The sequence below is a fragment of the Setaria italica genome, chromosome VIII, assembly GCF_000263155.2.
Source record: "Setaria italica strain Yugu1 chromosome VIII, Setaria_italica_v2.0, whole genome shotgun sequence".
Classification (NCBI taxonomy): domain Eukaryota; kingdom Viridiplantae; phylum Streptophyta; class Magnoliopsida; order Poales; family Poaceae; genus Setaria; species Setaria italica.
In genome coordinates, this window is record NC_028457.1 from 38,708,351 (window position 1) to 38,718,074 (window position 9,724).

Consider the following 9,724-nt stretch of genomic DNA (forward strand, 5'->3'; position numbering starts at 1 on the left):
AACTGCAAAAAGTTTCGTCCTCGTGTTGCATCAAACGATAATGCACGTACGTCTTCTTTTGTACAATTGTACCCTGTGGTCTCTGGACGTGTAGGTCGTACGCTAGTACATCGTGCCAGGCCGCCACCACCACTACCACGACCGCCATACACCCGTATGTACGTCGCTTTCGTCCCACGACCTCCATTCTTGAGACGACCCCATCTTGCATGTCCTGTACCTGTATCACCACACCGCACCACGCCTCTGTCTCTCTCGTCCAGGCCATCTTGTTCGCAACAAGTCACAAAAAGGCAGCAATGAACACAAGACTTTGACCTGTGCCATCATCCAGCCAGACCAAACAATACAAGCTCTAGCCAGATGGATGGAGTTGCATACTTGGCTTGCATTATTGCAATGTGTCCTCGCTCTCCTCCCCTTCTATAAAAAGACGGATGGGCTGATGGACCATCGTATCTCTACTTCTTCCACAATCTCACGGAGTCACGGTTGCCAACAATAACTGCTCATCCTGCAGCTACTTCTATAGCCATCTCATAGACGCCCGGCCGCCCGCCATGGCCAAGAAGAAGCTCCTCCTCGCCCACAAGCTCGCCTCCGCCATGCTCTCCCTCCTCCTCCACCCCCGCCGCCCGGCCACTACCGCCGTCTCCAAGCCCTCGACATCGCCACCGCCAACAGACCCATTTCCCCCGCCGGTGGTGCACCACGGCGCCCTCCCGCCGGCGTCCACGCAAGCAACCACCCTCGTCGTCGACGTCGACGCCGCGCTGCTGCGCACCAGCGCCGCCGCCAGCGAACTGTTCCCGTACTTCATGCTCGTGGCCCTCGAGGCCGGCGGCTACCTGCGCGGGCTGCTTCTCCTCCTCCTCTACCCGCTCATCCTCTGCCTGAGCCGCGGCGCCGCCGTGCGGGCCATGGCGGCGGCGGCCTTCTGCGGCCTCCGCGCGGGGCGGTTCCGCGCCGGACGCGCCGTGCTGCCCAAGTGGCTCATGGACGACCTCGCCGCGGAGGCCTTCGACGCCGTGCGCGCCGCCGCCGCCGCCGGGAAGGGGAACGGGAGGCCGGCTGTGGTGGGCGTGACGGCGATGCCCAGGGTCATGGTGGACGGGTTCCTGAGAGAGTATTTAGGGGTGGAGCACGTTGTCGCGCCGGAGATGAAGGTGAAGTGGGGGTTCTACACCGGGCTTATGGAGGACGCCGACGGCCAGGCGCTGATGGCGTTGGCAGCGGCCGTTGTGGGGTTTGCTGGGTCGACGGAGTTCCTCGACCATCCTGTCGCACGTTCCTGCAAGGTAGGACAACATGGGACGAGTGCTATAATAGGGTTCTTTTCTCATGCAACACTTTCAGTATTTTTCCCTTCTTAATTTGACTTGAAAATTCAAACTTTTTTAAAATTATTCCAATATCCTAGTAGTTTAGTTTTCCATGCTTCAATCATGCATGTTGCATTCTGCTGCTCATGCATAACCTACTCCCTTGCTTGTTCATCAAAGTAGTATGCATGGTTTTATGAGATCGAGTAGACAGCATCCATATTGTTCTTTTGGTCGTGTGCTGGCTGGCTGGCAACAGTAGAAAGATACGTATTTTAGGTATCTGTATGGCTGACAGGGACAGCACGTTCAGCCCAATGTCCTTGACGCCCTGCACACGGGCATCTTTCAAACTGTTGCTGCCGTCCTCATCGTGCACCTCTCGATCAATCATTCACCATTTCACACGTCTCTTTCTCTCTCAGCTGTGATCCAACCAAAATTCCCCATCTTCATTTATTTCCCAAAATGTAGCAAACCAACAGTACAACACCTTGGATTTCATGGTTCAGATCCCAAATTTCCATTTCTCCGGACAAAAATTGATTTTTTTTTCTGAACGTACGTACGTGCAGGAGATCTTCGTGGCGAGCTCCGACGAGAAGCGGCGGTGGCGCCCTCTGGCACGGGACAAGTACCCGAAGCCGGTGGTGTTCCACGACGGCCGCCTGGCGTTCCGCCCCACCGCCGCCGACACGCTGGCCATGTTCCTGTGGCTTCCCCTGGGCGCCTTCCTCGGCGCCGCCCGCCTCGCCGTGGCCCTCGCCGTCCCCTACAAATACTCCACGCCCATCCTCGCCGCCACCGGCATGTCGTGGCGGCTCAAGGGCGGGCGGCCGGCGCTCCCTTCCGGCGGCCGCGGGCAGCTCTTCGCCTGCAACCACCGCACCCTCATCGACCCCGTCTACGTCTCCGTCGCGCTCGACCGCCAGGTCCGCGCCGTCTCCTACAGCCTCAGCCGCCTCTCGGAGCTCATCTCCCCGATCGGCCGGACCGTGCGGCTCACCCGCGACCGCCGCAGCGACGGCGCGGTGATGGCGCGGCTTCTCGCCGGCGGCGACCTCGTCGTCGTCTGCCCCGAGGGGACGACCTGCCGGGAGCCCTACCTCCTCCGGTTCAGCCCGCTGTTCACCGAGCTCAGCGACGACGTCGTCCCCGTCGGCGTCGCCGTCGAGACCTCCATGTTCTACGCCACCACCGCCGGCGGGCTCAAGTGCTTCGACCCGCTCTACTACATGGCGAATCCGAGGATGTGCTACACCGTGCAGTTCCTGGAGAAGGTGGACACGTCGCCGGCGAGGACCGGCGCCGCGCCCAGCACCGACGTGGCCAACCTCGTGCAGAGGAGGATGGGGGACGCGCTCGGGTACGGGTGCACCATGCTCACCAGGAAGGACAAGTACCTCATGCTCGCCGGCAACGACGGCGTCGTCAGGTCAACCGACGACAAGTCCGCCGCCGGAGCACCGGCGCCGGCCGGGAAGAAGAAGGGGGACAAGAGTACGGAAAAGAGCAACTAAAAGTCATCAATGTACCTTATTCTTGGTTAGCTTTTTTTTTTAAAGAAAAAAGCAACCAAGTAATTAAGGGGGAAAATGAGATAAATACTTCTTGACTTTTGGTGGTTTTAGACTTGGAAGTTGTTTAATCTGCTCATTTCTGCTCTTTATTTCATTTGTACTTATTTGTTAATTATTAGGTTTATTCTTAGGAATTTATTTTTGATTTTATTTATTATATATGTACTTGTAAAGAAAAGGAAACTACAAGGCTGTATCATCAAGCAATGCAATGTGCTTGTACTTTGTACTGTAGAACAGCAATGCAGCAATGTAAATTAAGATAGTACAGTAGTGATTTGTACCACTCTTATGGAAAACAGACGTGCAGTGTTAGCATCTTCTTGCCCCCTAGCGAGTGCCAACCACTAAAAACAGGATGAGATGAAGAAAACTGTCAACCTTTGATGAACACCCCCTGAATTCATTTATTAAGATCTTTAGTAATCTGTCAGCTGATACAGAAGTCCCTTTCCTAGTGATGACTCACACTCACACACTCACTACTACTTGGGCTACAAAAGGCATGGAATTGAATGGGCATTAAAGAAGACAATGGACAGGTGCACCCGGGCATGTGCAACTTGGATTATTAGTGGCTTAATGATAATCAATGTTCCAAATAGCGGAGCATTTGGATCCAACCGTCGGTGCAATAGTGTTGTACTAGTGGGTTATAGCGGTTTATTAGAGATCTTCGCTGAATGTCATAACCTACTATTTAAAATATTGATAAAGCTATGTTGAAAATAACGTAGGAATTATTTCTCATCTTTTAGACATCGTTAACGACGAATACATTTGTGTATAAATTTATTCGTAAAAATGACCCATCAGCGACGGAAAAGGAGGTGCAACGTGCTGATGGCGAGGACGACGATTGATTCGCAGTCCTCCTCGACATCGGCGATTTACTCGCAACAGGGACGACTGTACGTTGATTTGGTTGGTTCGGAGCTACTTACATGTCTCAGAAGAAATATCTCTGCAGGATACAGCAGAGAAAGCATTTTTATTGTGTGTCACTACTGAAAAACTGAGCATTTGTTCAACACGTTAGTACCTTTTCATCCGATGCTAACGCGTAGCGTTAGTATCGATCGTCACCCATAGTGCCATCAGAGTCCGGTTTGGAGCCTCAACTGGTACTAGATGGCGGCACGTGGATCAGGCCGACAGCTAGATTTCGAGTGAGGTGAATGGGTAGTTTTTTAGAGTGAGGTGAATGTTACAAATGGAGTACTAGCTTGTTGATCTTTTAGAACGTGGAGAATGGAGAGTTTTTTTATAGTAAGGAGAATGGAGAGTTTTTTAGAATGAGTTTTATGTTACAAATGGAGTACTTGTTGATATTTTAGAACGAAGAGAATTGAGAGTTTTAGAGTGAGGACTAAATATTATAAACACATTTACTCTATCTTTCCCCTACCTAATATTGATCAACTTCTTTATCTCATACGAAGCTGTATGTCTATTTTTCACGTAATGCGATGCAGATATACCGGCAATAGATGTAACATCTCTGCTCCTCCAATACCGGAGAACAGAAGAATTTTGAGTCCACGAACTTTGGCGGAACATCATAAAAGAATCTTAAAATAGTTTTCCAAATACCTTTTGGAGCCGTATTTTCATTATAGAAGTATGGTGGCTAATAGCCGGTTCAGACAAAGATTTGTTCACTGACTTTGACCCATTGACTTATGGTTGGTTTTGGATTGCCAAAATGGGCCATGCTCAGTGAACAGGTCTTTTGCCTGGATAGGCTATTGGGCCAACATACTTCTATTATGAAAATGTGGCATTTGCTCCAAGAGACGTTTGGAAAATTATTTCAAGATTTTCTTATGATATTCAGCCAGAGTAGGTGGACTCGTAGATCTCATGTTGTACCATTATTTTAGGATTGGTGTATCTTTTTGTCTCCCAAATTAACGGTCGTGATGTGGACGATCCTATGTTCTAAATATCTCATTTATGTAAGACTTAATATATGCGCTAAATTATGTCGAGATTATGTCGATAGGTTCTTAGGCATCGACATTATCGATATAAATCGTAGTTTGTATGTGGAGATGATTAACGATCATGATATGGACGATCCTAGGTTCTAAGTATCTTATTTATGTAATATTTAATATGTACGATGAATTTCATATGTAATGTACTCTAGTTAATATTTGTGATGAATTTTTATCTCTACTATTTCATATATATATATATATATATATATATATACATATATATATGTGACAACTTTGGCGTAATGATTGAAATATTTTATTAAAATTAAGATAGTGTGTGTGGGAAAGAAAATTGCTGGAGGCGGACAGTTTTAGCTCCCACCAATTTGGCAGCTTTAATACCGGTTGGAAGCATGCCCGGTACTAAATGGAGGAATTTAGTACCGGGCAAAGGTTGGAACCGGTATTAAATGCCCTTAATTTTAGGTACTGCCATTTAGCAACTTTAGTACCGGTTGGGAGCCCTACCCAGTACTAAATGGAGGAATTTAGTACCAGGCAAAGTCTAGCATCGGTTCTAAAGTGTCCCACATACAAATACTTCATCTTCTCCAAACACTTAGTAGTTTTCAAAATTAGCAGTTCCTCCCTCTGCGCCGTGCCGGCCCCGTCCCCGTCGCCCTCGCGCACTGCCACCGGTCCCGTCCCATCCCCGTCTCCATCACCGTCGCCTCTGTCCCGTCCCCTCCCCGTCACCCGTCGTCCCCGTCGCCGTCGTCCCATCCTCGACCACCGACACCCCGTCCCCGGTTACCATCCCTGTCGCCGCACCTCTCCCTCCCCCGCCTCCCCCGCGGGCCATCGCCGCGCCTCTCCCTCCCTCACCTCTCCCACGCGCCCTCCCCGGTTAGGTTTTCTTTTTTCTCGATATTTTTGATTTTGATGCATTAAAATGATTTTGCTACTTATATTGGATTAAAATGACTATGATTTTGCTTGAATTGAGTACCAATTTGTATTGGATGCTAAGTAATTATTTTTTATGATACAATTATGGCATAAAGTTTTATCTCTTAGAGGACATGTAGATATTCACAGGTAGCATTGTGATAGAATTGTGGATGGCTATAAAATAATGGTCTAGATTTATTTCAATGTATATAATGTGCGTAAATGGCAATGTATTATTGGTGGCAAAGTTGACTAGTTAAGAAAAATGGTAGCAAATTATCTTTTCACAAAATTATTTGGACAATTTGAGCTAACTATGGCAAGTGGAAGTTCTTCTCGTCGTGGTGGTGGCGGTCGTGGGGGTAGCCACTGTGGTGGCAGCAGCCGTGGACACTACATTTTTGAGGAGCCATCGTTGGCTTGTCCTCCAATAATTCACTTCCCTAATCACGTCATTGACTTGCCAAAAAGCGATCAAAGCAGAGGAACAATTCCCAACATAGTAATATTCTTTCCTTCTTGTAATTAAATTTTTTACTACACATGAATAATTCCTAATAATATTGACAGTATTAGATGTCGGAAAGATATCATCGAAGCTCTAGGTGGTACTTCTCCTTTAGTGCAATACGAGATAGTTGGTCCACGAAATTTTAAAAAAAGTAAATATCTCTTTTCAAGTAGGCCAACCGGATGAGAGTACCACGACAGCCCATCCCGATGGTTTCAATTGTTGCATGTGGGGTCAATTAGCACTAAGTAGGGTAACTATTAAAAGGACCGCCGTGGAGACCTGCTTACAACAGCTTAAGGTTCATGGGTACTTTTATACCAGACTTCTCATATTTTTGAATAAAGGTGCTCGAGAAGAGAGAAAGCAATGTGACTAGGACTACTGAGATGCTTTGTCAGCTGAATCAACATGACATGGTGTGGAACACATATCTAATCATCCTTTTATCTTTAATTATGTTACATCTTTTAAATTTCATCATGTTATTCTCTTCTTTTAGGATGTCTTTAGTCAAACTTTGGCAGCAATGACCTTTCATGCGATGCTGGCTCAAGTCTTGGATGTGTTGAATTATAGTTACACTGATGGAAACTCGATACGCACCAAAGATTTCAAGCTCCAAGCTCATCTCACTTTCTAAAGGCCATTTTAGCTGATGTCGTCTCCATTATTCGAGATTTATGGTAGTGCATGTGACCGTTCTTGTGAAGCGTTAGAGAGTGCACTAATTCATGCTCTAACTTATATTGATGAAGTTCTAGGCTTTACGATTGGAGACTTAAACTATGTGGCATATCTACATAATTATTAAATATGTAGCATGCAAGGATGTACTCCTATTGTACCTTTTTCTTATGGATTTGAATTTGTTCTCTTTAAGACCTTAAGTATTGATGTACGGATTATTGAGTGTTAATTATTTGAATGGGTTGATTCTTGTGATACTTAGATTTGAATGAATCGATATATTAATGTAATATTATTAGTAAAGCTTCGTCGGATACGAATACGAATTAAAACAAAAGGGTAAAAAAAAGAAAAGGAATGAACTTTAGTACCGGTGAGTAAAATCAACCGGTACTAAACTGCGGTCTGCAACAGCGCGACGTGACTTGCAATTTAGTACTGGTTGGTGTTACCGACCGGTACTAAATAGTGTGGCATTTAATACCGACCAAGCGATACTAGTCGAGCACCCGGTACTGGAGGGAGGTTACCGATCGGGACCGGAAGTCGATCCTCGAGTAGCGTGTTGACGGCCAAATTACCAAATTCAGATCACCTGGAAAACAGTGTGTGTACGTATTGGCCATGATTGATCTCTTAATTAACTGCTCGCAGCAGGGGTCATGTTGCATATAACTAATATCAAACCATGGCCTGTTATATGCATGATATGTCAAAAAGCGAAAGATCGAACTAACTACAGATGACAATTCATATGGATGAAAAAAATAGGAAGCAAAAAAATAAATAAAAGAAACAAGTAATTAAAAAAGATGCGTTTGCCGGGAGTCGAACCCGGGTCTATTGCTTGGAAGGCAATTATCCTAACCGTTGGACTACAAACGCGCTACGTTTTCCGCTGTGAAAACGATGATCTAAAACGCATTTGTCCTCTGAAATCACGAGGGGGAGCCATTCCAGCCTGGGCTAGCTTGCGAACTGCAGTCTCTCTTCCCGATTGGTATAGCAGTAAAAACGGTGTGACTAGAGTGGTTCATTTAGCAGAGACAGGCCATGGTTTATCTAATCTAATTACTGACATGAGCAGAGGCAGGCCATGCATGCGCCACAGGATCATATCGGACGACGTGCGTACGGGTTCACGTTCCGTTGCTGGATGGTATGCAGCTCGCCGGCGTCGCCGCCATGTGGCCGGGGGCCACCGCATGCCGTACGGACTGGAATATTATGCTCGTGATTACAGAGAACATCCATTCTAACATTATTTGTCCTAGGTCGGTCGATCAATGATCAATCGAGCTCGGCCTTCAATTTGCACTGCTCCCGGCGCGGACGACGCGTCCTAGGTACTAGCTAGTAGACACGTCGTCATGACTGCACCGGCGCGGATCAGATGAGGCCATCAGAGGTGAAAACGGACACCGGAGAACCTAGCTACTACCTGAACTCAGCTAGCGGTTGGTTCTGAATTTCCTGACTGGCCGGGCGCCAATCATTGATCTCTCATCCCTCTCCCATTCATATAGATACCGGTTGTCGAGCGTCCAGGTTCTAAGACCAAGGTTCAGAGTTCCAGCTCTCGTCGTCATCAGCATCCTTGCCGGGAATAAATTCAAGCTTGCTTGGTCCCGCCCGCATGTACGTATACTGATCTGATCACGCAGGGCCACCACCTACCAGTGGCTTCTGCCTGTGATAGATCTTGGGTTCAGTAATGCCCCTAGACCGAGCAAGCTAGAGATGGGAATGACGATGAAGAATCAAGTAAGGGAGAAAATAACTAATAACTAAAGGCAAGAAGCCACACTGGGAACGGAATGAAAAGCCTCGATCAAACAACTGAAGGCTATGGCTAGTGTGCACCCAGCAACATGCATGGGTGTATGGATGAACAAGCCCGATGGAGTCAAGTCAAGGCCATGTTTAGTTACCTCCAAACTTCCAACTTTGACACTATGCAAAAAGAAGATTCCCCATCACATCAAACTTGCGGTAGATGCATGAAGTACTAAATGTAGACGAAATAAAAAACTAATTGCACAGTTTTGTTGTACTTTGCGAGATGAATGTTTTGAGCCTAATTAGTCAATATTTGGACAATAATTCACAAATACAAACGAAATGCTACAGTTGCGCATTTATGACAAAATGCCAATTTTGCCACTCCCAAATTGGGAACTAAACAAGGCCCAAGAGTGTCCAGCCCAGTACCGGACCCTTTCATTTGTACGTACGACCTGCATGCCGCAGGTGGCATCAGGGCCAGCCAGGGGCGGTGAATGGCAGTGTACTTCAAGAATCGATTGGGCGCCGCCTCTCTCCGATCCGTCACTGGATTAAAGAAACTGAAACCAAACCTGGCCTCGAATTAAACTATGGTTCCTGAACAATGCCTGACAGATGGAACAGTGGGGGCCTGGTTCCTCCCGACACGGCGGCCGGTGGCCTTAATTTGTTAGCGTGGAAATGTGGTTGAGATGGATCAGGTCCACAACTTGTTTGTGGATCGATGAGAACGCTAAACCAAAAGGTTCAGATCAGCTCCAATCCCAACTCTCTCAACATCTCCTTGCCGGGACTCAACTGAAAGCTTGCATTATTGCTTGCTCCCAGTAGTCCCAATAATGCAACCTTACGTGGGGTGCATGGTATCGGATATTCCTATACTAATTAGGAGTATTAAATATAGTCTAATTATAAAATTAATTATACAAATGGAGTCTAATT

At 47.1% G+C, this 9,724-nt stretch overlaps 1 protein-coding gene and 1 non-coding gene across 2 annotated transcripts; one reads left to right on the top strand and one right to left on the bottom strand.

The window, feature by feature from the left end:
• The first annotated feature begins 438 nt into the window (after window positions 1-438).
• On the top strand, window positions 439-3,261 carry LOC101762131 (probable glycerol-3-phosphate acyltransferase 3). Its single transcript, XM_004979921.3, has 2 exons — window positions 439-1,298; window positions 1,898-3,261. The coding sequence occupies exons 1-2, from the start codon at window positions 561-563 to the stop codon at window positions 2,840-2,842; spliced, it is 1,683 nt and encodes a 560-aa protein (XP_004979978.1). The 5' UTR covers window positions 439-560; the 3' UTR covers window positions 2,843-3,261.
• Window positions 3,262-7,810: 4,549 nt separating this feature from the next.
• Window positions 7,811-7,882, bottom strand: TRNAG-UCC. The gene has a single exon. It is a non-coding gene; the product is annotated as a tRNA-Gly (tRNA).
• Between the last annotated feature and the right edge of the window lie 1,842 nt (window positions 7,883-9,724).